General features: G+C 42.2%; 1 protein-coding gene across 1 annotated transcript; it reads left to right on the forward strand.

The window, feature by feature from the left end:
* The first annotated feature begins 1679 nt into the window (after positions 1 to 1679).
* LOC143121401 (uncharacterized) lies at positions 1680 to 7470 on the forward strand. The gene is made up of 11 exons (XM_076281761.1): positions 1680 to 2270; positions 2747 to 2945; positions 3068 to 3299; positions 3492 to 3765; positions 3855 to 4035; positions 4153 to 4229; positions 4324 to 4504; positions 4586 to 4834; positions 4942 to 5113; positions 5207 to 5355; positions 5449 to 7470. Exons 1-11 carry the CDS (start codon positions 2001 to 2003, stop codon positions 5616 to 5618), a joined length of 2154 nt encoding a protein of 717 aa, XP_076137876.1. The 5' UTR covers positions 1680 to 2000; the 3' UTR covers positions 5619 to 7470.
* Positions 7471 to 27669: the final 20199 nt, after the last annotated feature.

Below are 27669 nucleotides of genomic sequence, written 5' to 3' on the forward strand. Positions count from 1 at the left end.
AAAATATAAGGCTTCTCTAAAGTAAAGACATAGGGCAATGTCAATGGAGTACAAGTATCACTCACAGATCACACAAAAAATCATTAGGCTAAAATACTCATTCACAACTAAACTATATCATTTCATTAACCACACTGAGCTCAGTTATTTCATAATTGAATGGCAATAAAATAACAATTTGAAATAACTGGCTGAGAAAACAACTACTAGTATATTATTTAATATGATTATGGTTGCATGCAGCCATTTATATTCAAACTTTAGTAATTATTATTACGCTTGACAAACATTGGTCAATTGAGCATCACTGTGACTTTTGACACCGTTAAAAAGGTACCCTCCATACTTTCAATTCACATCCCATGTATCTGGAAGTACATAACCATGTTAAGAGCAAACAAAATGAATCCAATGATATCACAGAATAGAATCAAGCTTTGAAAAAGCTGCTCTAGTACATGTTTGACTCAAGATACTGTGTAATGAAACACCTCCCATGCAGTTACTCTCACAGTACACAATGCAATATGACACAGGATGAAATGACACTTTTCTTTATTGTTACGACAGATATATTTCATTTATGAGTCTCAGGCTCCGGTCTATTTCACACCACGATCCACACATCTTCCTCAGAGCTCTATACTGATGATGTAACAATAGGGCAATGCCTTTTTTTTTCAAAGTGTTGGGGCCAGAGCCATATAAAGGTAGAGTTGCGACAACTCCATTGACGCTAATGTTCCATTTTTTTCCAACAATGGCGGCTCATGGAAGACTCAAAGAGTTCCCGGAAGTTAACAATTAATAATAGCAGCAGTGTGGTTACAGCAGTATAGACTGTTTAGCCAACTTTTCAGACTCAGAGAACCTAGATTTGAGAGAACCTGAGAGAACCTAGATTTGAGGGAGCTGGAGCTGCAGCTGTTAGCATCAGCACGGTCATATTAACACAGCAGGGCACACTAGCCCAGTGATGAAGGATCGTGTAAAATCCCCATCCCCAGAAAGTTTCAAACCAAGCTTGCGCTGATGGTGCATGATCACTGATCAAATTGCTATTTTCTGACACGATGCACAACCATTCCCAGGTGCTCATCTGTCTGAATCTCAAGCTCTTTAGCCTAGCATCTTAATGCTGTTCACACCACGGTGAATGACAACGATGACAAAATGCTGTTCATGTTTATGAGTTCATAGCCTGGTTATTTATCGAAGGACTTACATGTCACGTTTTATATTTTATTATGATCACTCGCATTACCATGGGGTTACTGAATAGGTAATGCTACAGTTAACTTATCATGCCCACCATTACACTGGAGATGTTAAAAAACGTTTAAACTTTTTTATTCTCCCGCGAGGATAGCTAGGCTACTTCAGGTAATTCGCTCATTAGCTCAGATCAGTGACTACCAGAGGAAACGCGGGGGAAAAAACTCAAACAAGTTAATGTTAGGCTAGCTGTGTTACTGTTTCTCGTTGCAAAATCAAAATTTCACTGGAGCTCCATGCGCTTTTGTAGGCTACAGGCAGTCTCAAAAACACTGTTCACAGCTTTTCGAGTCACTGTACGAGGTCATTTTTTAATATAGCGATAATTTAGATACACTTATGGCACTTATTGCGTTTTCTAAAGAATCTCCCGTCTTGGTTTTGTGCAGAAATTAATATTAAAGGGGTGCTATTATGCTTTTTCGTTTTTTCCTTGTCCTATCGTGGATTACATAGCTTTTTGTGTATGTAAATGGTCGCCAAAGACACAATATCAAAAGTAACCACTAGGGGGGAGTAAATGAATATCGCAAAGACAGACTACTGAGCTGCCTAGAAACGCCTCGATGCGAATTTCAGCCGTTGCTTTATTTTAGTTCCGGTACGAGGTGACGTAACCTCGTACTTTTGCTGGGAGTAAATGGGACAGCGTCATCAGATGATTTCACAGTCAGTCTAGAACAGTTCGATTTCGCGTTTCTCAGCAAGTAAAGTTTCGGTTAGCAATGGGTAGAAGGTGTTTTCTTCGTTGTGAAGGGACGTCTCCCTTGTATGCTTTGCCAAAGGCAGAGCCTACACGTACCTGTTGGCTAGAGTTTATTTTTAACTCTATTCCCCCAACTTTACCGACCATTTTTCTGTGTCCCCGTCACTTCACGGATGGCTGCTTCAGCAACCTGCGTTTGTTCAGCACAGGATTTGCGAAGCTGCTAGCTCTGAGGGAAGATGCTGTTCCAACTTTGTGTGGCCCCATGGGTGAAGATGTCGCTCGACATGTAAGTAAACCTACTGTGATATTAACAAAAGTTGTTGTGTGTAAGGTTAACGTTAGTTGGGGTAATTAACCCTACAAGCTTGCAAGCGGAGATAGCTAACTAGTGCTAGCGAGGCTGACTGAGTTCGTGGTCTGAGCTGAGCAAAGGTGTAATTACAGTAGCTCAGTGGTATAATTAAACCAATGTGTAGCAGTTAGCTCTGATAGTGAGACTACCATGTTGAAGTAGAGCGAATTCAGTCTGTAGTCTTGACGCAAGGCTGATTATTTTTTCACTGGTGCTATTTGTAGCCTAACGTTATAAGTTAACGTTAGTTTTCGCGGGGGATCTCAAACAAATTATAAACGGTAACATGAATTAACGTCAGCTATGTGAGGGGTACTATTTGGTTGAATGGTTATAGTTTTTGTTTCAGATGTTAACTGTTAGGTTGTATAAAATTATTTTCGTAACCGATTTTGGTGTTATAATTACAGGACTCCAGTGCCCCATATAGCCCCTTCCAGCACGTCGGATGTCAGACCGACTCTCCTCAGCTTATTTCGGCGGGAACCCAGACAAGTACCACCGTGGGAATGCATTCTGTGGGAGTACAAAGTGCGCCATTGAAGGCGACTTCAGTCGGCACACAGTTGTCCATGGGATCGCTGAAAACGGCACACATGAGAAGCAAAGGTATTGTGTGATGTAGTTGTTAACCAAGGTCTACTCTGTATTATATCTTCAGTACCCAGGACAAAATCATCAGCTGAATTATTTTTTTATTTTCTAATAAGATTTGTCTATATTATTCGTAGGTATCCAGACAAAGCTGCCTCTTCTCAGTGTAGGCACTGGAATAATTTCTGGTATAGACTCACCACTGGCGTCTACACCAATAAAGGGCCCAAGTTGTCGACCTAGCAAGAGACCACGGCTTGAGTTGGAGGACGAGGAGGAGAGCGACTCCTCAAATGAATTTCATAAGGAGCCTCTGGACTCGACTTACAACCCTGGAGATTCTGTACTTACAGAGGAATCTGACATCTCGTAAGTTTTTAGCATTGGCTACTGTATAGTATTGGCTGTACTAAAAGCAGTATTGGCTACTGTTTTCAGTATATGGTTACCAGCTATACAACATTGCTATTATTCTAGAAAACATATTTGAAAGCTAATATTACTATTATTCTAGAAAACATATTTGAAAGCTAATATTATGTTTTGTTTCTAATCTGTTAGGTTTGAGACACAGTCCACACATGATGAGGAAAAGTATATTGTTTTTGAAAGCTGCCTCAAACAGCTGTTTGAAAACTGTCCAGTGTGTAAGAAGGGCTGTAATCTCCAACGACGAAGGATGGGAACCTATGTGGCTTACACTCAGCGATGTCCACACTGCAGTTACTTCAGAGAGTGGGAGAGTCAACCCATGGTTGGAAGTACCCCTGTCGGCAACCTACAACTTTCGGCGGCTACCTACTTTACAGGGACCTCCTTCATCCAACTGGAAAAGGTAAGCATTTTACCATTTCAAACATGTGAATCTTTCTAGTGATGAACTAAACTGGTCTAAAACGCCTCTTATTTGTCTTTTCTTTAAAGCTGTGCAAGGCCATGCAACTCCAGATATTTCAGTATGACACCTTCAGAAGGCATGCAAGGAATTACATGGAACCGGCTATTGTTCACAAGTGGAAGATGGATCAGCAGAGTCATTTCCAGCATCAATTGCACCTTGGTGGGGTGGTTGCAGTGGGAGGAGACATGAGGGCCGATTCTCCAGGTTTGTTGAAATTTGAAATAGTCTGGCAACTAAATTATTAGTTTGCATTCTGAATCAAATGACATCCCTTTATGGTGTGCTGAAAAGCTTTACACACTCTGTAATACATTTTTTTAGGGCACTCTGCAAAGTTTGGCAGCTACACTCTAATGAATCTGGAGAGCAACACCATTATGGACATCCAACTTGTTCAGGTATGTTTCTCTCTTTGGATTTGTTTGAATTTGAATCTTAAAAGTGTGTGATTTTGTCTAATGTTTTTTGTTTGTAATGACCATTCACTACCAGAGCAATGAAGTAGGTGGCAGCTATCATATGGAGAAGGAAGGACTGAAAAGATGCCTAGATCATCTGGAGTCGAATGGATTGAAGGTGGATTACATTGTGACAGACCGTCATCCACAGATCCAGAAATTTCTGAGGGAACGCAGCGTAACTCAGTTCTATGACGTTTGGCACTTTGAGAAAGGTAAAGTGTTTTCCTAATTCATATTCTAAACTTTGAAGTTAGCAATTAACAGATCGTATAATTAGTGTGTGTGGTAAACAGGTTTGTCCAAGAAACTTGAGAAAGCTTCGCACAATGAAGACTGTGATGTTCTGAAGAAGTGGCTACAGAGCATCAAAAACCATGTCTACTGGTGTGCCACGTCATCAAGCACTGGACCAGAAAAGGTGGCAAAGTGGACATCACTGCTAAACCACCTACAAAATGTTCATGTTCATGAAGACCCCCTTTTCCCCAAATGTCTGCATCCCGACCACGTCTCAAGGGACCCTAGCAAATGGCTACAACCTGGTATGTGCCAAATTATCTTTACTCAGAAAATCAAGTATTACATTTTTCCAGTCTTTTGTTGTGATGCAGGGGTTGATATTTCACCATGTGTTCTTATTTTACTGAAGGATCAGTTGCACTTCACAAAGCTGAGAAAATACTGCTCAACAAGAGAGTCCTGAAGGATGTAGAGAAACTCAGCCACCATCACCAGACCTCATCACTGGAGTCCTTTCACAGCCTGATACTACGATTTGCACCAAAGAATGTAGTTTTCCCCTTCATGGGAATGTTGTGCAGGTAATACACAATGTCATTATTTTAAAAGTGACTAATTGAGATGACTGTCAGTCATTCTATGTATTTAATAATGTTGCTGTGTTGTTACCATAGGTTGTATCTAGCAGCAATGCACCACAATGAAAATGCTATGCGGGAGCAAGCCACAACATCTACAGGACAGGCTGTTTTCAAGGTTGTTTTTCCAAAGGCGAAGAGGGGGGAAGGCATTGTGAAGCCCGTGAAAACAAATCCAACCTTCAGTAAGTTTGTTAAAGATTTTCTTTAAATACAGCCACACCAGTTTACAGATTGTTATGGATACATTTATTGGATTTGAATGCTATATCTTCCAGACTATGTACGTGAACTCATGAGGCTGCTCATGCAGGAAGTTTTTGAGGACCCCACATCTTTTGCAGAGGAATTGAAGACCATCCCCATCCCTCCAGACCTCTCAGCAGAATTCCCAAAAACTCCAAAGGCTGAGCTGGTTGCCCGTCACGTCTCCCGCTTCAATCAATAGGTGGTCTGAAGCCTATGTAATCACCAGACGGGAACTGCTGCCGTATCCGTTGCACCACACATGACGGGATGATGACCCGACGACTAGGTCCTAAGTAACCCCAGCACCAGCTTACAAAGCTGCGATAGGCAAGATGCCTCAACTGCCTGAAGGGACAAGGCACAGAGTTCTCTGTTCAACTGTTTTCAAATTAAGAGTTTGGTTCCAAAATGCTACATCGACCATTTTAAAGAACTTTGATAAATTATTATTTTTTTACATTTTGTTTTGCAAGTAATTTCAGTAGAACTGTAATTGGGCATTGTTAATTGATTTACCTTTACTCAATCAAAACAACAAAACAGCAAGTTGATTGATATTATCTGAAATACACAATTGAATAACATGACTTTTTAATGTAAAAATGGAGATATAGCGTTTTGAAACCAAACTCTTCAAATATTACCTCAAAGGTTCATACTCTGGAAGCTATGCACTGTTATCAATGTTTACATGCATACAAATTACATAAGAATAATGCTTTTGTTTTGTTTAGTAAGAGCTTATTACAGACAAAGTAACTTACTCTTCTTCTGTTCTGTGCCTAACAGGTCCGTAATCATATTTGTAAATGTTGTAGATATTTTGCAGACTGTATGGGTTTAGACACACAGGTTCTAGGCCTGGATGTTCTGTCATGCACATTATGGGTACTGGCACTTGGCTCATTCGTCTTACTACCTAATAAAGAAAATAAGACAAGAACTACTACTGTGTAACAAGTGACCTTGGCATCATCATTGTTCAGAGTGCTACATGACTGCATGGACAATATTGATTCAGGAAGCAACATGTTTTCTTGTCAGGCTTTTATTTACAACAAAATGTTATCACTGATTTAGTTTTTTTACATAACAATGATTTTTAATACAGTATGCAGCTGGCTGAGACTACAGTGAACTGGTGAGATTACTCGTTTACCATTACATATTAACTATAAAAATGTATCATTGATTCGTTTTTTTTTACATAACAATGATTATAATACAGTATGCACCTGGCTGAGACTACAATGAACTGGTGAGATCACTCGTTTACCATTACAAGTGTAATGCTGATGCTTTATGCTAGAGATGTCATAAACATGTGTAGCCTAGTTCACTAGTAGGCCTAAGCTACTCATCTAAAGGGGATGTTATGCTAGGACATTAGATCATTCTCCACAAACCGTATAGTAGCCTAGCCTAAAGTTACATCAGTTTTACCTTTGTGATTTCTCTGCAGCAGACGTTCTCCACTTCACTGGGCATAGTGGCACAATTCCCACAAGTGCACCTAAGTAACAAAGATGTTATAAGTTATAACTATTTTTGGCAGACAAAAGCAGTTCACTTATATTCCATGTCAGGCAGGCAAATAAAGCTTGTTAGTACGAGTAGCCTACTAGCCTCGGGCTAAATTAGACGCTAGGCTATAGAGATACATTTCGTAAATCAGGTGTGGATAATAGAATAAACAAAAACTTACCACAGTGAAACGTCTTGGTCCAATCTACGACTAACATCGCGGTCATCATTGGCTCCATCAGCTCCATTATCGCTTTCGGGGTCGGATTCTGGTTCAAATTGGTAAGGCAGCACTGACGCCATAATCGCCTAATTTACAAATGTCTGACGAGACGTTTCTGTCAGCGCCAAGATTCTAACTGCCTCAAAATTCTCAGCAACCGGGCGTTTCACATAGGGGTTGTAATACTGATAGATGTATGAGGAAAAATAATATGGCCGACGACGCTTCAACGTTGTAAATCAATTCTATTAGACCCAACAAATTAAATAATAAACAGTAAATAATACCATAATAGGGCCCCTTTAAGTGATACATACGTAAAAGGGCGGGAAAAAGGTCACCTTATATAGCAGGCTATGATATAAGGTCTGGAATTTAATTTAATATTGTTGTAATGGTAGGATAACTACATAGTTTACACAATAATTACACTGTGTTATAAATATTGTATATCAATGCATTTATTGACTGTCAATTACCCAAAATCGTGGCTCTGTCTATCATTGAAGAGTAGCCTATTTAATGCATTCTAATTTATTGTCAATCACTTCCGGGAACTTTTTGAAGTTTACATGAACCACGTGACCTTAACGAATTTTGAACACCCATTGTCGCAACTCTACCTTTATATGACTCTGGTTGGGGCTTTTTGCTTTTATTTTGAAAGGACAGCAAGAGAGTGACAGGAAGTGAGTGGAAGAGAGAGATGGGGTGAGATCGGAAAATTAGCCAGGTCAGACTCAAGCCTGGGTCCCCGTGGGCACCCGGACCCAAATATGGTATGGGCGCCCCACGGCAAAGCATTTTTTATGCCATTTTAGGGTACGTTCAGACTAAGCGTCTTTCTCTGACACAAGAAGTTGTGCAGACCACTTTTTCAGTTTAAAAAAAAAAAAACTGCCATCGTATTGTTCCAAAAAGCAGCCGGAAGCGTCTTTTTGCGATAGACAAAGTGACTAATGTTACGTGTGTGTACAAAATGTTGCGGAAGAGAAAACTGACGTTGGCTATTGCTTTTGGTATGTTATGGTTAAGTTGTGAAGTCATGTCAAACAATTCCCTATTGATGCTCAGACAGTAAAACGAGTCTCTCGACCGGTGTTCTGTCACCTTCTCCATTTTTTACTTGGTTGTCATGGGAAACCACAGGTCTCGGTAATCTGCTTGTGATTGGTCATCTCTAAAAAAGACAGCATGACGTATGCCGTTTTTCCGCTAAAAGTTGAACATTTCTCAACTTCTAAAAACTATTGCACAGATTTGAGCGTGCAGACTTTTCATTTTTACTCTATAAGATGCTTACAATTGAAATCCTAATTCAGCGCGATCTCATAGTGTTATGCAATGATTGTGCCAATAACAAACATGTCCAAATGTTTAATACCATTTAGCTCATTTGCTGGAGGTTCAGTTCAAATGAAATTTTACCAGATAGGTCATCAATCGCCTACATACTAATATCAATATTTAATTAATAATAATTAACTAACTAAATTAATTCCCAACCTGGCTCATTCAATCTGACTCCCTAATCATCCCCCAGTGTAATTGGCTCATTGATTCACTCTCTCACTCTCCACCTCAAGCTAGTGTGTGGTAGGCGTTCTTGCGCATAATGGCTGCCATGCATTACCCAGGTGGGTGCTACACATTGGTGGTGGTTAGTGAGGTCCCCCCCTTCACTGTGAAGCACGTTGAGTGTCTTGAAAAGTGCTAGATAAATGCAATGTGTTGTTGTTGGTGAATGAATCCAACCGCAAAAAGCAAAGATGTAGCATTGTGAACGCCATAGGTGGAAACGGAGAGAGAGTCGCAAAAAGCTACCGTCAAGACTACAAAGTGTGTTGAAGTGTGTTAAGTATTTGGTGTGTATCTGCGGGAAAGGATGACAGCAGCGTCAGGGACAATTATCAAAAATGTTGACATAGGACCTCATTATCAGTAGCCCAGTAAAATATTGTTGACAAACTCATGCATTGTTGCCAACATACACCTAAGTATAAGTATAAGTATATATACTCTTTTGATCCCGTGAGGGAAATTTGGTCTCTGCATTTATCCCAATCCGTGAATTAGTGAAACACACACAGCACACAGTGAGGTGAAGCACACACTAATCCCGGCACAGTGAGCTGCCTGCATCAACAGCGGCGCTCGGGGAGCAGTGAGGGGTTAGGTGCCTTCCTCAAGGGCACTTCAGCCGTGCCTACTGGTCGGGGGTCGAACCGGCAACCCTCCGGTTACAGGTCCGAAGCGCTAACCAGTAGGCCACGGCTGCCCATTCGATGATCTTCCAAAGGAGTGCTTGTCAGCTGAGCAGCCTCCCAGCCTAATATCCTTGTCAAATTTATGACCATGATGCTAAGTGTCCTGCTGCATGGACCAAAAGAGGTCCTGAAAGCTCCAAGAAGGCTTAGCTAACTATTTTGTTCAAATGTTGCCTAAGCTAAGGAAAGCCTGACTGATTTACCTAACCAAAGGCTGCTGGACTTAATGAAAATCTAAGGATATAACCATTACAGTTTTCAACATTTCTCAAACTACATTCACAAAATCTGACTCAAACAATCTACTTTACCTGTGCTCAAAATCAAACAATATCTCCATGGACAAAGCAGAGAACATAAAAAGCGAAACCATGATGCAGGGCATACAGCTAATGGAGATATGTGTATTGTTTACAACAGAGGGAATGCATTTTACAGCTCCGTTGGAAAAGGTACTTCAAAAGACACCCTTTCCAGTACTCTGTAAATGAAAAGCACATTACAATCATCAGCCTGCACTGTACATATAAACATGGAACTCAATGGACTGTAACATTCAACAACTTTTTTTGCACTCTGAACTGGCTTATATTGGTTGTATCACATCATTTGAAACAAGTGAGATTTATTTAGAGTACCATTATGCATCACAAGTGCATCGCAGTTCGAAATGTGTTTTATTGCATGAGAATGTGTTTAGACTTTTGAAATAAGAGTCGATGAGATCTGCAAATTATGTTTCACAGGGTGAAGATTGCTTATGTTACGGTCAAAAGAGCGACTGATTCACTGATTCTAAATGTGTTCAGCCAGCAGTATTTAGTGTTTTAGCGATTCAGAAAAACTGTAAATGGAGCAGATGTGACACATCTAAATGGTTAGACTTGCTCTAATTGAATTGAGTCTAAACTTCTTATAATGCATGCATGCAACAAAAAGATGGCTATCGATGCAGAATAGGAACTCATAAATATTAGTATATATTTGCAATCAATTTTTTTGGCCTTTTATGCCTTTAATTTACAGGACAGTAGAGAATGACAGGAAGCGAGTGGGAGAGAGGGTCGGGGTGGGATCCAGAAAGGACCACGGGGCGGGAATCGAACCCGGGTCGCCGGCATACGGTGCAGGTGCCCCAGCCAGCTGCGCCACGGCTGGGGCCAATTCATCAAATTATTAATATAATCCTTTGGAATATTTTAGTGTACTGTTGACTGCAATGGTAGTGTAATACCATTACCTCCATCTGACACAGCCATTGTTTTATGCAATGAGCCAGGCAGACATAGCATCAAAGAGAAGGCAGAGGTGGCTGGATCTCAGCTAGCTTCAGTAGCAGACTCCATCAGCCTGACCCACACTGCATATTCATCCATATCACCACTTTATGTTAAACTAAAACCACGCTCCCTTTCCATTTCCCATCCAGGAGTTTAAGAGTCGGCAGAGAGGGACAGATAGAGCGAGAGAGAAAGAGAGGGAGAGAGAGAGAGAGAGAGAGATAGAGAAAGAAATAAAGGGAGAGAGAGAGGGAGAGAGAGAGGGAGGACAGGAGGAGAGGGCCCAGCGATAGATCACCCAACGAGTGAAAAAGCCTACTCTGTGTCGACTGACTCCATTCCACTAAAGGTCTCGCCCATCATTCTCAATTGGACCAGTCTGAAATGAGAGCAAGTGAACACGCATACTGAATGGATGCCATAGAGAGAGAGAGAGAGAGAGAGAGAGAGGAGGCAAAGGAAGATGGAAAATAGAAATCAGATAAAGAATGAGAGAGAGAATGAGAGAGAGAAATAAAGGGAGAGTGAGAATCAAAATGAATGAGAATGAGAGGTGCTGAGAAAGAGGGAGGAAAAAAAGATGGAATGAGAAAGAGAGAGGGAGTCCTAGAGAAAAAAAGATGGAGTGAGAAAGAGAGAGGGAGCCATAGAGAGAAAAAGAGAGGAGAATGGCTAAGGAGTTGACACTATCTAATAAAAGCGTCCGAACATAGACCCTGAAAATGAATCTGTGCCCTCGGTTTGGTCTTTCTCTGCTCCTCGACGGGATCGTATTAGGCAAATGTGTTGGGTTAGTTAGCCTGTGTATCCACTCGATGGCCGAGGTCATAGATGATCTGGGCCGGTCTGAAAGACAGGCAGGCAGACGGGCAGCAGACATCTGAGTCCGTCAGCTCAGCACTGGTGCAGTCTGGAGATCTGCATCAAGCCCACACTGGGAATATCCATCAGGTTCAATTAAGCTTTCCTAAGTGGAGAAGTAGCCCGTCTAAATTAATGATTAATCAGCATAAATTATGTCTACAGTGGGTTCTTCTTAGCTTTTTTTTTCATGCCTTCTTTCCCAAATCCAGAGTCGCTACACAATAAATTATACATGTCTTTAATGGTGTGAAACTTCTCTTTAGACTGTGAAAAACACAATTTAACTTCTCATTAATGCTCTCACCAGGACCTTGCTGATCAGCCAATCACCAACTGAAGCTCTTAGCAGGACTCCACCGATCAGGGGTGCGTTTCCCAAAAGCATAGTTGCTAACCTGTTAGCAACTTAGTTGGTTGGCAATGGGAAATTGCATTGCAACCAACAAAGTTGCTAACTTAGTTAGCAAATATTGGTTTTGGGAAACGCACCCCGGCCTATAACCAGCTGAAGCTCTGTGAGGGTACAAGCAATCTGTCAATTCGTCTGCTCTGTATTGATGGAGGTTTAAATCCCTTGGCTATAGGACATGCTTATTTAAAAAGCTGTCTACGGTGTACAAGATTCTTGAAATATGTATTTAATTATGCACAGTATGTCTTGGATTATTCTTCCTTTATTAGAATAAGACTAAATAAATTTTGCATATAGTCACCTTGCATCATTTAAACAAAAGTTTTAGGTTAAGTGCATTTTTGTTTTTTATAGTTTTATGGTAAAGAATATCAGAGGAATGTCTATTCCTGTGGACCATTCTCTGTTACGTAGTATGCACCACACGTATACATCGATCAGTGTACACATACTATGCCCTACCATACATCACTTAAAAAATGTTTTGCCTGAGGGAATAACACATAACTCTTGGGACTACATTTGGTCACAATACACAATGCAGATAAAACAGTAAGGACACGTACCAAAGGCGTGCCCAGAGGGGGAATAACAGTCCATGGAAGACGGTGTGCTTCAACCTACACTGTATTCAAAGTCCTCGTAGTGCCGGCGGCCATTGCTGCAGCTGCGTATGTGCTTGGTCTGCCTGACTGACGGCCTTGGTTGTGTAAGTGAATGGGTCAGAGAGGTGCTGATTGTCTCCCCAGAGACCCAGTCTGAGTCAGTTCAGAACCAGGTGCGCTGGAGGCTGTTTTTCTACCATCACCACACCTCAATGAGCCTAGGTGCGTTTGAGTTTCTTGAACAGAGATGATTGTTTGTGGCAAACATGTTTATATGAACAGATACACTTGAACAAATTTGTGTAAACATTCCATCTCAAAGGTAGCTCTCCGTCCAACCCCCAACATGTTCATGGATATCTACCTCCTCAAACTGTTTGCGAGTGTCCGCAAATGTTCGCAGAAAACTCAAGGTAAACAGAAAATAGAAATAGAAATAGAAAATAGTTTGTGAACGTTTGCCTATGTTTGTGGATTTGAACACGCCCCAGATGGCATCTCTCCCTTGTAGTGAAGTGAAGCTGAAGCGCTGCGCAGGAGACTGCGGCTCACTGATAGTTATTATAGGTAACTTCAAATCAGCACGATTTACCCTTATAGGCTACTGCACATTACAAGATCTGTACGAGATGATCCGCAGCACTGAAGTGAGAAATGATTTAACTCTTTGTGTAGCACATGTGAGTGCTTTTTTCCCCATTTCGACCTGATTATTGGTGGGGACATTTCAGTCGTAATTTGACATTGGTGTGGACACGTCCTTCGGTCCCCACGCAAATCTACGCCCTTGTGCAGTAAGAAAGACAAGGTCACATGGGTATCCCTCCCCCACCACAGAAGAGGGGAAAGTAGGGCACATCACAATACCCAATACTCTATCACAAATCAGTAGCAAAACAGGAAATGCATGTAAGTGGATGAAATTATCAGCATCTGAGCCTAATGTCAACACAAGTCAATGGAGCATTAGACTGTTCCAGATCATTTCAAATTTGAGTCAATCTCTGTGACTGACAAGCGAGAGGATAGAAAGATAGATAAAAAGAGAGAGAGGGAGAGGGAGAGAGAATTGTCTTGAAATTCATTAGGTTTATTGTGTTAAATGATATCCAAATAGACAACACCATTACACACACACCATTATAATATAAACTAGATGTACCGCAGAGCGGTACAAAATATGACCGCCGCCCAGTCCAGCACATGTTTTCCACAAAAATAAGTCACGCTGAAAGGCATATATGATTCTAACTGTCTTACTGAATTGCATTATGCACACTCAATTCTCACTGGTATCTGCTAATGATTCTACACTTTCAATTTCGTGCAGTTTTGACCATGTCAGCCAGAGATATTGTGATGAAAACACCTAATTATTTGCTTTTTCATTTTTAACTAGGTGCGCTATACATGAAATAAGTGGTAATGGGATGGGTTGACATGCCCCCTTAAGACCAACATTCAAAAAAAAGGTGGACCTCCTAGGCCCTCATGTTCTCGAGATATTCACAGAAAACTGTCTCCGGCCACCTACAGGCCAGTTGGTATATAGTAACATAAATGAATTTATTGTGTGGCCCCCCATGAACGGAATTCCACGAAACTTGGCATGCATTCAGAGGGTGTCATAATGACCAAGTTGTGTCTACCCCGGTCTTTCAGTGTCCCGGGAATCATTGACGGAAATTTGGACATGCGAAAAAGAAGAAGAAAGAAAAAAACCTATATGACCGCCGCTTCGCTGCGCGGCGATCATAATAACCCTTTGATCAAAACCATAAAAGCACAGAGCGAGACAGAGTCACAGCCATGTTAAATTGAATGAGGAAGAGGGAGGGCAAATAACAGAGAGCAACAGTGAAGAGCATGAGTAGGGTAGCAGACCTCTAATCATCAACAAACGCCAACAACAAGACCAGACTACAAATGTGCACCTTTAGACACAAGTGTGTGTGTGTGTGTGTGTGAGTGTGTCTGTGTCTGTGTCTGTGTGCTAATACTGCCCTCGCTATCCCGGTCACAGGTTCAGAACCAATATAGAATTCTGCAGCAGACCAGAGGTGGCATATGTGACACAGGCAGAGAGCTGTTGTTTGCTTTGATCTTGTCTTCCTCCTCTCCGCCATATAAAGTCAGTTGTGTGTTGAGTCCATGTTGAGAACACACTCTTGTGAGGTACATATTCCCAAGAGGAAGCAACTGAAATTCACCATATACTGTACATATATGCTTGCATGTACATACTGGGGTATTAGCAATGGCTGTGTCATTTGTACAATACATTTCTATACATTCTGGAAATAAAAATATAGTCCTACAGTATATATACACCTCTTGACAGAGTGACTATTTTGCCATACACATGTCTATGTGTGAACGTGAAAAAAATATTTATTTGCACAGTTGCACAATTTTAACAACATTAATATATTGGCTTATGAAATAATATTCTACATCAAAAAGCACTAGTGGTAAAACAACATAAGAAAGCTACACCTCCAAAATGCTGCTTGTGCTATTTCAATGTAAGCTGGACATATCACAGTCAGGGATGTAGTGGTAAAATAAGGTGGATTAACTTTTTTAAAAAGGCATTCAGAACATTCAGATGTTTGAGGATGGTGGAGGTTATTGTCCAATGTTTAGGCTATAACAATACCAGTGGTATTACAGTAAATGGTTCCTTGAGTTTTGATGAGTGTACATATTGTGAATGTTGTGTTTTTGTTGTGTGTGAATGTTAAAAGTTGCAAGTGAAGAGAGGTGGATAAACTCTAATAAGAGGTGGATAAACTCTATTTCTGAAATTTCAGAGGTGGATAAACTGTGTATTAGGGGTGGGCGATATATATCGTCTGCGATAATATCGTGATTGTTGTTTTAACGATGTGCAATTTGACATTATCGAGTATTTAAATTACATATGGGGAAAAAACACTCGAAATCACGCATTGAAGACTCATACATTCCCAGGAGGTGTATGGGTAGAAGCCACTGGCTGCAGCAGAGCAAGTGTCACGTGATCACTAGTGGGTCACAACGTTGTCCCACGCACGCCTAATGTTTATTTTGTGCAGCGAGAGTAGCCTACTTGGGATTTTATGTGGCTACTTGTCAAGTATCTGTTCAAGTAGCATTGATGAGACAGTCACATTTTTTCCTACACGGTATTATATGGAGAGAAAACATTAGCCTTTGAGTATTTTAATAGTCTGTTGTAAACAAAGAACTATTCTCAAGTAACTCTTTTGTAAATGGACTGAAGTTCGCTGTAAATATCTACGTTCACCGATTATGCTAACCGTTAGCATCTCTATGGGATTTCTCATATACATTAGCCATAAGCTAACGCATTAGTTTCTATTCTGTAACTTGGAATGCTAGCCTCTTGGAAGGCTAGTGCTCTTAAACAAAACATAGAAGGAAATAACTGATATGTACTCTGTTGGTCTGCTTAGTTTTACAGTGAATCCTATGTAAAGGTTTGAAAGGAACTTCAGCCTCAGACTTTCTTTTGGGAAACTGTTAGGCCTATTCATCTCCTCTAATGTAGCTGGCTAGACCATGTCATTGCCACACACCCAAGTGGGGGCAGAATTGGAAATGTGTCATAGAGTGACAATGCATTGGTTGATTTGGTTAAAAAGTCACAGGTTAGGTTATTGGTTATTATTGTAATGATGCTATTCATAAATAATTAGCGGTAAAGTAACTCAGACTTTAACAAAACATTTTTTTAAAGGATATCGACTAATGGCGTTTTACAAACGGAAGTTCAGGAGGAGCGTGACGGAATTTGCCACGCCTCCTTCTTCAATCAGTCAGGTTATTTATTCGCGGTCTACCTGCCGAAGTTGCAGCATCGGTGTTACTCCGCTCGCAGTGACTACCGGTTGCTCGCCTGTCTCAAGCAGAATTTGCTGCCCACTATGTGTTACAGACTTTCATGGTCTAGGTTGCGTGGGAAACTACTGCAGGGAGGTAGTTCTTATCTTGTTGCTTTGTATTAGAGCTGTTTGTAAAGCCCACTCGTTCCTGCTGAATGTTGAGATACATGTCACAAACATGTAGGCTATAGCCTACTAGATGAAGGCACTTGTTTAGCTATTTGCCTTACTTGTTTTTAGCTAACAACTTTCGGTCACATTGGCCGTGTTAATAGTTACAGGCTCACGGAGTTCTTGTCTAGAGGCATAGGGTGAACTGAAGTCAGTGTAGGCTAAATATCCCGTGAATCACACTTGAACATTGCAAGCGGCCATGTTATAGACGTGACATTTCTGATAAATCAGGCTTCCAGTCCTTCGTGGTTCTTTGGTGAAGTTTGCTTGGAATTGTGTTAACCAACGTGTTGTCTATCCTAAGTTGTTTGTCACTCAAATTTGCTTCAGTAGCCAATGTGCCTGTATTCCGTGATTTGCATGGGTCCCAGCTCGTAACTTCTAACACGTTACATCTCTTGCCACTTGTTTGTTTTAGCAAGCAACTAGCTTCCCTCATTGCAGATGGCTAATGGTTAGCCTACACATGAAGTTGGTACTAGGCTACAAACTGCTGCCGTTTGCCAAGGGTAATTGTATAACGTTAGCTAAAATTACCTAGCCCTACTGTTTTGATTTTAGTAGGCTACTGACTAGCCTACCCCTGCTAGTCAGTGTGTGTCACCGTGGGCTATGCAGTGGGTTCTAGCTTAGTTTGTAGGCTAATTCTTGCTACATTATTTCAATAATAACTTTAAAGTCTCAATTGCTGTGACTAGTTTCTATCTCATTAAAGATCAGTAGTAGACCTACATAACAAACAGCTAACAAACTCAGCTGCGTTCTACAGCTAACACATCTACATGTTGCTGACGGCTACCACTTTGCCTGTTTAGTCTTGAGTCTTATCTCGGCATTTGATTTGTGATAAGAACAGTTTAATATGCATTAGTATTGAACGCATTGCGCTGCGGTGTTCATGATGCTAACCTTTAATGAACACCAAGCTGAACTGTCATTCGGCCAGATTCTGTGCCGCAACAATCTGGTATCATTCTGATCCAGACATGCACAAATATGGAGTCCCAGTGTGTGTGAGATGCGGAGTTGAGGTCAGTTTTGCCGCTTTTACCCCCACCTCAATGCCGGCTTTGGCCGTAAGGCAGCTGATACACAGGAGCTGTTGCTCTGTCGCTCATTGCTAAAAGGGCAAGGAAGGAATTTTTTCTCCTTTAAAGTGTTTGGGAGTTTTTCGCCTTCCTCTGTGTTGAGAGTGCCAGCATATTAAAGCCTTCCCTAGCTTACCATGGGAGCACAGGTACACCAGTGTGTAGCTTTGCTCTGTTACACTCCTAGCTGACCATGGAAACACCTACACCAGCGTGTAGCTCTGCTGTTCCTTGGAATCCTCTCTAATAATGTGCTGCTCACCACTTTCTTGCTGTTAGCTACAGTATTTTAATTACTTCCTGGTTTCCATAGCACCTCATATTGCTAAATTGGCGCTATTGCTATCCCTGGATTACTCAAACTCAATTATCACAACTCTATGTAATTATATGCACTATCCTGGGGTGTTAGGCCTGTATCATCAAAGCATGTTGTAAGCAACAGCCTACAACTACTAGACTACTATCGTCTCCATTGTACTTTGTGGCTAAATGTAATTTGCTCATTTTGAATTGCTTGATAGGTGTTGGCTAAAATGAAACATACATTCTTAAACCATTTCAAATCAAGGCCAACACTTTCCCGATTTTCTCCTGAAACTTGTCCTCAGTCAGAGTGTTGAGCTCAATCCTTTTTCTTTCCCTCCTGCTAGCCAATCAGCCAAGCACCTGCGCCGTAGTGTGGAGCTCCGTTCCTCCGGCATCTCTCCCTTTGTCCATGCAACATGCTTTGTCAACCCAGCAAGTTATGGGTGCCCGCGTGCAGCCCTCTACCTTGCCTTCCACTACTGCGGTCTCTTTTCTCTCTTCCAGATAATCAAGCCTCTTCTCTTTGCAGACCCAGGGTGCTGTGCAACCTCCTCCCCCTCCCCTGTAGCGACCGCGTCGCTACCTTTTCCCTTTCCCCATCATCTCCCACCGGCGTGAACCGCGTTCGTGCCCGTGTCTCTTCCCCAGCCAGGGACCGCGTCCCTGGTTCTCCCTCACCCCTCTTTCCCTGGATTGGTGCCACCACCCATGGGGTCACCCAGTGTTTCCCATACATTGACTTATTTGTAGCGGCCTACCACAATATCAACATTGACCACCAAACAATGATTTTCCAGGTTGTATTAAATTGTGCTTAAATCTGGTTAGCATCATAACCACACTGTGCTAATTTGATAAACTGTTCCATTCAAGTTAAATTCTGCAAACCAACCACCACAATTGGAATTCATTCTGTGGGAAACACTGGTCACCGCATCCTTCTAACAATGTTTTCCAGATCACACCCAGGTCAATCTTCTCTTTCCGCTCTTCATGTTTGCTCTTTACAAACCCTTTTGCTTCATTTTTAAAGGTGCCTTAGTTGCCCTCATCTTTGGGCTGTATACACGGATCCTGCTGACTCCTGCCTGCACAGTGACTCTTGCACGATCCCCCCCAGAGCAATTTGGCTGAGCCATAGACTCTGCCAAGCATTGGTTTCTTAACATCCATTAATCAGTTTTCGCTTCAAGATGGCTCTTCAGGCTCTTCACTTGTACTAATCTATGTGTCAATGCCTAACCTACTCCAGCCTAGCCGCTTGCTCTCATTCTCTAAATTTCTTCTCATGCTCTTGAATGCAAACTGCCTCTATTAAGTGTTTTCTACAGGTTCATATTTACACTCTAGATTGGCTACCATATTGCTAGGTAGCTCAGTGTTCTCTACAAACTTAATACATCAAAGTAGAAACCTGTAACACCCATTTATCACCTTTCAGTAACTATCCTTATATTCAGACCATGTGTATGCTATGTAATGTCTAAGATCCCCATATAGCATATATTTGACATTTTTTGCACATGTAACCCTCATTGGTTTTAAGGGCAACTCGGATATCTACCAACGCATATTGGTATTGGCACAGACCGTTTAGGTTTCATTCAGGCAAATAACGGTCTACCCGAGTAGTAGAATACTCTAGGCGCCTTAGATACCTTTCAAATCACCTTATCTATAGCCTACACGGTCCTAGCCAGGGTCTTTTCAATTGGGTTGCATATTTTGGGGTGATCACATGACATGGATCCTGCTTGATTCCTGCCAGCGCAGTACACTCCTGCAAGATCCCTGCAAAGCACTCAATGACCCTGGCTAGGGATCTTGCCAAACAGCAGAATTGTAGATCGTAATTTGGAATGTTAACTTTATGAATCACTCACAAATCTTCGAATCACATGCCATGAGCATCAGCAACTACATCAGTCTTCTATTCCCACTGCACTGGTCCCGAGCTCTGCTACTGCAAGCTGTACTCCCCTGCACTGACCCCGAGCTCTGCAACTGCAAGCTGTACTCCCCTGCACTGACCCGAGCTCTGCAACTGCAAGCTGTACTCCCCTGCACTGACCCCGAGCTCTGCAACTGCAAGCTGTACTCCCCTGCACTGACCCCGAACTCTGCAACTGCTAGCTCATTGCCCTGCATGTCATGTTAAGTGCATGTTACAGTATGTGTGCAAGTGCATGCCTGTTAAGTTAGCTCACAAACTTCCCATTACTTCAGGATTGGTACAGCCACCACCGCGGTTGGTGGTCTGACCAATCCGCTAAGCACTCCTTCACCCTGGTTAGGGATCTTGCCAAACAAGTTTGCTGTTTTGCATGTCAACTCATAGATTGGCATTTGCATCATCTTAGACCTCCATCTGCCATAGACGACAGGCGCCCCTGGCTGTCTTAATTCAAGTCGTTCCTCTATCGCATCCCCATTAGATCCCCCATTTGATACAGATGACGGACGCTCCGTCACTTGCTTCTGTTTTCAAATGCAGCTCAAAGCTGTTCTAACGCAAGTCGGAATCCCAGCAGACAGTTACTCAACTTATTCTTTAGGATTGGTGCAGCCACCACTGCGGCAAATAACGGTCTGTCCGATCAAGCCCTCAAAACACTCGGCCGGTGGTCCTCCGACGCCTATCACTCGTATATCAGATCAAATCTCTGATCTGAGGAAGCGCACCTCGCGCACTCCCATTGAATTTGCTCAGCGTGGTTCTTGCCATAGGGTCCTTCATCTTCAAATCAATTTTTGGGGTGTATGGCGGAATCCTGCCCGACTCCTGCCTGCGCAGTCGACTCCGGCACGATTCCGCGAAGCCCTTCAGGACCATGGCCAGAGACCTCGCCAAACATGCTTTTCTATTATGCTTTTATGTATTATGCTTTTATGTCTTTATGCAAATTCAGGAATGTGAACTAGTGAAATTATCGTTATCGTCAAAATCACAAAAAATATCGAGATATTATTTTTTGTCCATATCGCCCACCCCTACTGTGTATTGTGTTTAGCCTCCACTACATCCCTGATCACAGTTGATTACCTCGACTGGTTCACTTCTGTCAAATTCATACAAAAATTCTAAAAGTTTGTGTGCAGTTTAATCAATTTCGCCAAGTCTCTAGCAGTGGTACTCAAGTAAATGATGGATAGCCTAAGTAACTCATCTAGAACTGTCAGTGTTGCCCATACATTGACTTATTTGTGGCGGCCCACCACAATATCAACATTGACCACCACACAATGATTTTCCTGGTTGCACTAAATTGTGCTTAAATCTGGTTAGAATCATAACCGTGCTGCACTAATTTGTTAAAAACTGTTGCATTCAAGTTAGTTCTGCAAACCTACCACCACAAATAGAATTATATTCTGTGGGAAACACTGAGAACACAAATCATCAAATGATCAGAGGGGAATAAGAGCAAACTGACTAGAAATAATGAGAACAGTAAGTGAGTAAAGAAAAGACACAATTGAACTTGATGGCTGTTATATCAAATTGAACTTTTTACTTTTAACTTTTTTAAAAAGGCATTCAGAACATGTTTGATAATGGTGGAGGTTATTGTCCAATGTTTATAACAATGCCAGTGGTATTACGTTAAATGGTTCTTTGAGTGTTGATGAGTGTACATATTGTGAATGTAAAGGTGTGAATTGTGAATTCACACCTTGTGTGTGAATATCTACCTACAGTGATGTATGGAATGTTTATTTCTTTGATAGCTGACTGGGCATAAAAATATGCTACTAAATTATGAAAAGTGTTACTTGAAAAAAAGTAAATGTTGAACCCTGATATATCCTGGTGACACCACTCACTAGATTCTAAACGACTACTGCCAACATTCTTTACAGTGCCCTGTCCTAACATTTATACAGTAATTACAGGATCCCATTGATTCCCAATGACCTTCTCTACATAGAACATTATTTTTTTTCACGATCAGTCAATCCATACAGAAATACTGGATCTGCTTGTCCTACACTTCCCATGGCCTTGATTGCAACGGGAGAGCTGGGTCATAATTAGCACAACGATGCAAGACACTTCATGGAAATCTGCAAGCAAGACTGCTGATTAGATAGATGTCACATGTGTCTGTTTCTCATCAACTGTGTGTGAAAATCTACCTCACACACACACACACACACACACACACACACACACACACAAGAAGGGAAAAAATACAGAAAGATAAGAGTGAGAGTGAGAGATAGAGAAAAGACAGGGGAATGAGAGAGAAAAAGAGAGAGTGTGTAAGAGACAGGGAGAGAGAGAGAAAGTGAGAGGAGAGAGTGAGAGGAAAGACAGGGGAATGAGAGAGGAGAGAAATACTGTACATTGTTTTGTGTTTACAGTATAGCACTACTGCTGAAGCTACTGTCCTTCTAATAAATAACATTTACCATTTTTACTGTCCTTCTAATAAATAACATTTACCATTTATCCTATTTTTTTTTCTTCATTATTTCCTTTTAACTCTATACCAATATTAATGTAAAGTTGATTATTAGCATGGTATACTATAGCTTTGGCAACAATGACTTTACTGTCATTAATGCCAATTAAGCACCATTTGATTTGATTTGAGAGAGAGAGAGGAGAAAGACAGGGGAATGAGAGAGAGAGTGAGAGAAAAGGAGAGAGTGAGAGAAAAGGAGAGAAAGAGAGAGGGAGAGAGTGAGACAGGGAGAGAGTAAGAGAGGGAGAGTGAAAGAGAGAGAGACAGAGAGACGGAGAGAGATAGAGGAATGACAGGGGAATGAGAGAGAGAGAGAAAGTGAGAAGGAATGAGAGAAAGAGAGAGGAAGATTGCACAAGAGACAGAGAGGGAGAAGAGAAAACAGAAAAGACAAGTGTAACACAAGATTTGAAAATCCTTCCTATCCCAAAGGGTTGAGACATGCGTAATCAGTCTGCTTGAGGAGAAAAACACATCCACACATCATCATCGTCCCATCCACACCCACCACACATCCTCCGCTGGTCTCAAAGCTCAGCTTGGTCAGTCTACTTTAGCAAGACCACACTGACCAATACAAAACTCTATATCATCTTCACATCCCCCACTCCTCCTCTCCTCCAAAACATACTGTCATCCTCCCATCCAAACCCACCTCCTATCCTCCAAAACATACTATTTCATCCTCCCATCCAAATCCACCTCCTCTCCCTCACTCCTCTCCTCCAAAACATACTATATCATCCTCCCATCCAAACACACCTCCTCTCCTCCTGTCCTCCACCAGCCCATCCATCTATCACTCTCTGCCCCCCCCCCACACACACACACCCCAGGTTCCCCACACAGATGGACACAGGCACTCCCCAGGGTGCCCCAGATCCACCTGCATAGACACACTGTCAGCACTTCATCATGGGCAGAGTCCAGATCTCCTCTTGGCTGGATGCCATCAGCCTTGATTGACAGGCACCATAGTTATGACTGTGAGTCATTCCACTCACGTCCCAAACTCTGTCACTTCCTTTCTTTATGAAGGAGTGTGTGTGTGTTTGTGTGTGTGTGGGTGTGTGTGTGCGTGTGTGTGTGTGTGTGTGATTCTTTTAATCTGCCTCAGAGGCACAGCAACAGGTATTTGAAACTACCCCTGTTAAGGTACCATATGAAAGACTGCCGATATAGATCACAGCAAGCTTCTGGCCATCCACAATTATCTGAATCAATTTGAAGTGAATCAGTTTGAAAAATAGTGGACCCACAGACGTGTCAATCATGGAGACATTTTTTTTTCTGAATAACAAACGAGAAGTATAGTAAAAAAAATCAGCCATTGCATTATTTGTAGCATACGCATATTTGGGTGTATATACAGGTATTATGATGCTATCTTACACCAGCACAGTTACCTGCCATTTGAGAGAGAAATGTATATGTGAAGCAGTTAAGTCACCCAACCTGGGAGCAGACTCGTCAGGGAGCCACCTGTTGTGCATAAATCTTTCTCTGTCTGCAACTTCCAGCGGTCCACCCCCCTCCATCATTACCATGATGAGCACTCATCAGACGGCTACCACGACAACCAACCTCCGGCCGGCCTGGCCGTCCTCCGACAGTGAGATCAGCGCTCTGACAGGTAATCCATATGGATGGCCACATCTAGCGCCCCCGCTATAGGTCCTTTCAGACAGGTACAGCACAGCATCCTTTAAGTCTCTTCTACAATGGCTCAAAGAGGGTAAAACATTTCCATAGTGACAAAGTGAGTGGAGGCAGTGGAGGAAAGTAGACATTTGTCACCCAGTGGGGGGGTGAGTGGGGGTGGGGGGTGGGTGTCCACCACAAACTCAATCTGAGTGAACAAAACATCCGCCGTACTGCCAGACCCAACAGACCATTTCAGAAAAAAAAAAACAGGGGATGGGGGAGGGGACTGATCAAGCTCATGTCAACATCCATCTCTCAAAGGTGAGGTGATATGTGCCATCTCCACTGAAGATGAGGAAGAGAAGAGAAATAGGATTACTGGCAGCCACCAGACTCCACTGTATTTTTAGTTCTGGTAGTCTTGGGTGGAGGTGCAATCCATCAAATCAGAGGTGTCTGACTGCAACATAATGTGTTGTGCACTGAGCAACCCAACAGAGGAGGAGGAGGAGAAGAAGAAGAAGAGTTCTCTCAGACATAAAGCAGCATGTTTCCTAATCAGGATCAGATTCAGGAGGGAAATCCCCCTGTTGAGACTAAAGATCTACAGGGTATTTAAAGCTGTACATTTATTTCGTTGTCCGAAAGTATATTCCATTTGACCCTTTGTGTTTACGTACAGTACACAGCATCTCTCTGTTTGCTCCACTAGTTATCCTGGGAATCATTTATTTTGACATTCAGACATACATTCAAACTTAAAATATGAGCTACATATGACTTCCTCTTTCCCAGACACATTGTCACATTTTTAGCAACAGTTTTACGTTATTAATTTGACAACTAATGGGTTTGTTTAACATCCCTTACCCCTAAATTATATGGAGTTCTGTAGCCTTAAAGATGTGTTGAATGCAGCCAGACGTCAGTATAGCATTGTATTTAATACAGTGCCACAGATAGCACAATGTGACATTACAGGAGAGCCGACCCGACGCTTGCTGAGGAGGTGGTAGTGTAGTGGCTAAGGAGCTGGGCTAGGATGCAGTAGCCTGAAAAGTGTGGGTTTAATACCCAGCTTGCACCATTGTGCCCTTGAGAAAGGCACTTAACCCCAAGTTGCTTTGGGGACAATGGCCTTAATATAATTGACAAATGTAAGTCACTTTGGATAAAAGTGTCTGCTAAATGAATTAATTTAAATGTAGCTGGCTTGCATGCTACCTTGTGGATATCTGGGCAACAAAGAGCATAGCCATTTTTGACATTATGTCAAAATGGCTGTTCCTTCATATTCTGTTGATATTTCTAGGAATATGATCTATTGATGTATTTTTTAACTAAGAAAAGCTTTAAGCATACATTCATTTCCTGAATCTAGTGTGCCCAGTTGGTTCCAGTCACTGTGACAGAGAGCTTAGTTGGAGTTTATTGGCCTACTGGGTACCTGGCTCATCGACCCGCAGTGGATGGTCCTCCTGCCTAGATCACTCTGCAGCTACCAGATGCCTTCTGCAGATGACTAAGTATCCGTAATATCATTTCATCTCTCTCTCTCTCTCTCTTTCTCTCTCTCTCCCTCTCTCTACTTGTCTTCCACTTCCCAATTGCGCAGACACACACAAGTAGTGCACACAACACACACACACACACAGGAAAATTGCTTTGCTACTAGTGGTGCTGAAATGACTGCACTCACGCCGCATTCTCAAATGACTGACTTCGCCATCTTCTCCTCTACCGTGCAGCATCTGTACCAGGAGGACAGTGTTCTGGGCACTCCCAGAATGCACCACTGCTCTGCTCGACTGAGCTCACCATCAGCCATCCAATAGCATTTAGCTGTCTACCAGGAGCGCATTCTGCTCTAAAATACTCTCCTCTGCCAGGTGACTGACCAAGTTGAAATGAGATGGGTAGACAGGGGCCTGGGTCAGTAGGTAGAATAGTAAGGTAGGTCGGTTTGTACTGTTTTAATGACTACTCTTGGAAATAAAACCCCAAAGGAATCTGAAATCAGGAAGTAAAAGAGGAATATGGGTAGAACAAAAAAATGTGTTCCTTTATATGACCTTCATTTATACACATGGTATTTAAAGTGGGTAGAACAGGAAATATGGAGAGTGTGTTGTATGCATAATGGTCCTCAACTGACAGAGCATGAGAATAAAACATGAAGCTCTCCTGAAGCGTCTCTCTTCCCCCCCCAGCAGCACCCGCCTTCTGGTCAGACTCGAAAAGACTGACTACCCACTACTCTGTGTGTGTCTGTTTGTGTGTGTGTGTGTGTGTGTGTGTGTGTGTGTGTGTGTATGTGCGTGCGTGCGTGTGTGTGTGTGTGTGCTCACCACTCACAGATGGGTAAAGGCAGAGCACACATTTCTGCATGTGCATCACACTGGTTGCTAAAACACTATTCATATGCACATATACTACTCACTACTGTCACTTGGTTGGCACAAGACACACAACACGCACACACACACACACTTGCACGCACGCGCACACACACACACACACACACACACACACACACACACACGCACACACACACACACACACACACACACAGAGAATGTACTGCCAATGGTCAGCTGGATATTTACGCAGGTGCCTGGGTTTCACTAGGCTTGGCGAAGGGTCCTAGCATGTGCAGAAGCCTGCATCAGCATGCAGGATGTGTTCGTGGCTCTGCCACCTGGTCCATGGGGAGGAATGTAAATGGCCAGGTGGGATTCACTTCACCCTCGAGCAGACGCTAAGCGAAGGAGGACGTGTTGGAAACGTGGTTTGTCTGAAGGACACACACACTCAGCGTCCATCATGGTAATGCACTTTGGGCAGTTATCGAGCAACTATTTTCCTGGATGGGGAGGCATACAGGAAGGGGTAGGATATATGTGTAGACAACGCACGGCCGTGTCTGAAAATTAACGACGCTTCATAACACATATGGCTTATACAGTTTGTTTCTGAAACAGCTTCTAAAAGTGAAACATCTGTAGAAATCAAATCACATATTCTAAATTCATAGAAAATGTTAGGGATGCACGATATATCGGCGGCCGATATATTGGCCGATAAGTGAAAAAATGAAAATATTATTATCGGTCTGATAACAGAATTCTGGCCGATAATTTGCGCCGATATTTTTTAAGTATAAGTCCTAATTTAGGCCTACGTAAGGTCCGTCTGGCTACACTGAGCTACTTGAGCTTGGTTGGCTATACTTTTTCCTCAATATAATGTCAGCGGTGTGAATGTATTTCACCACTCTAACAAAATCTGTGGATATGCGTTCATTTGGGAATCTGTGCATCTCAAAATCCGCTTGTGAATGATCTGCCATTTAACCTTACCAGAGCGGAGCTCAGCCCTATCTAGAGTTGTCTTGTGCTGATGTGTTTGCACTTTACCGCGCTGGTCGGGGAAACAAATAAACAAACTCGTTAGTGGGACGAGTACATAATTAGGCCTAGTTCTAAGTTGTGTTTTAGTATTATA

Source organism: Alosa pseudoharengus, unplaced genomic scaffold (assembly GCF_046254945.1).
Source record: "Alosa pseudoharengus isolate Yale_2024_CS ecotype anadromous, Long Island Sound unplaced genomic scaffold, YU_APseudo_1.1 YU_APseudo_1.1_scf_13, whole genome shotgun sequence".
NCBI classification, from domain to species: Eukaryota; Metazoa; Chordata; class Actinopteri; order Clupeiformes; family Clupeidae; genus Alosa; species Alosa pseudoharengus.

Bases quoted from the DNA above. Each gene is read 5' to 3' on its own strand.
- LOC143121401 (XM_076281761.1), top strand. From the start codon at position 2,001: ATGGGTAGAAGGTGTTTTCTTCGTTGTGAAGGGACGTCTCCCTTGTAT. The intron at 2,946-3,067 runs GTATTGTGTGAT...TATTATTCGTAG, and splicing joins GGCACACATGAGAAGCAAAG to GTATCCAGACAAAGCTGCCT. The intron at 4,230-4,323 runs GTATGTTTCTCT...ATTCACTACCAG, and splicing joins TGGACATCCAACTTGTTCAG to AGCAATGAAGTAGGTGGCAG.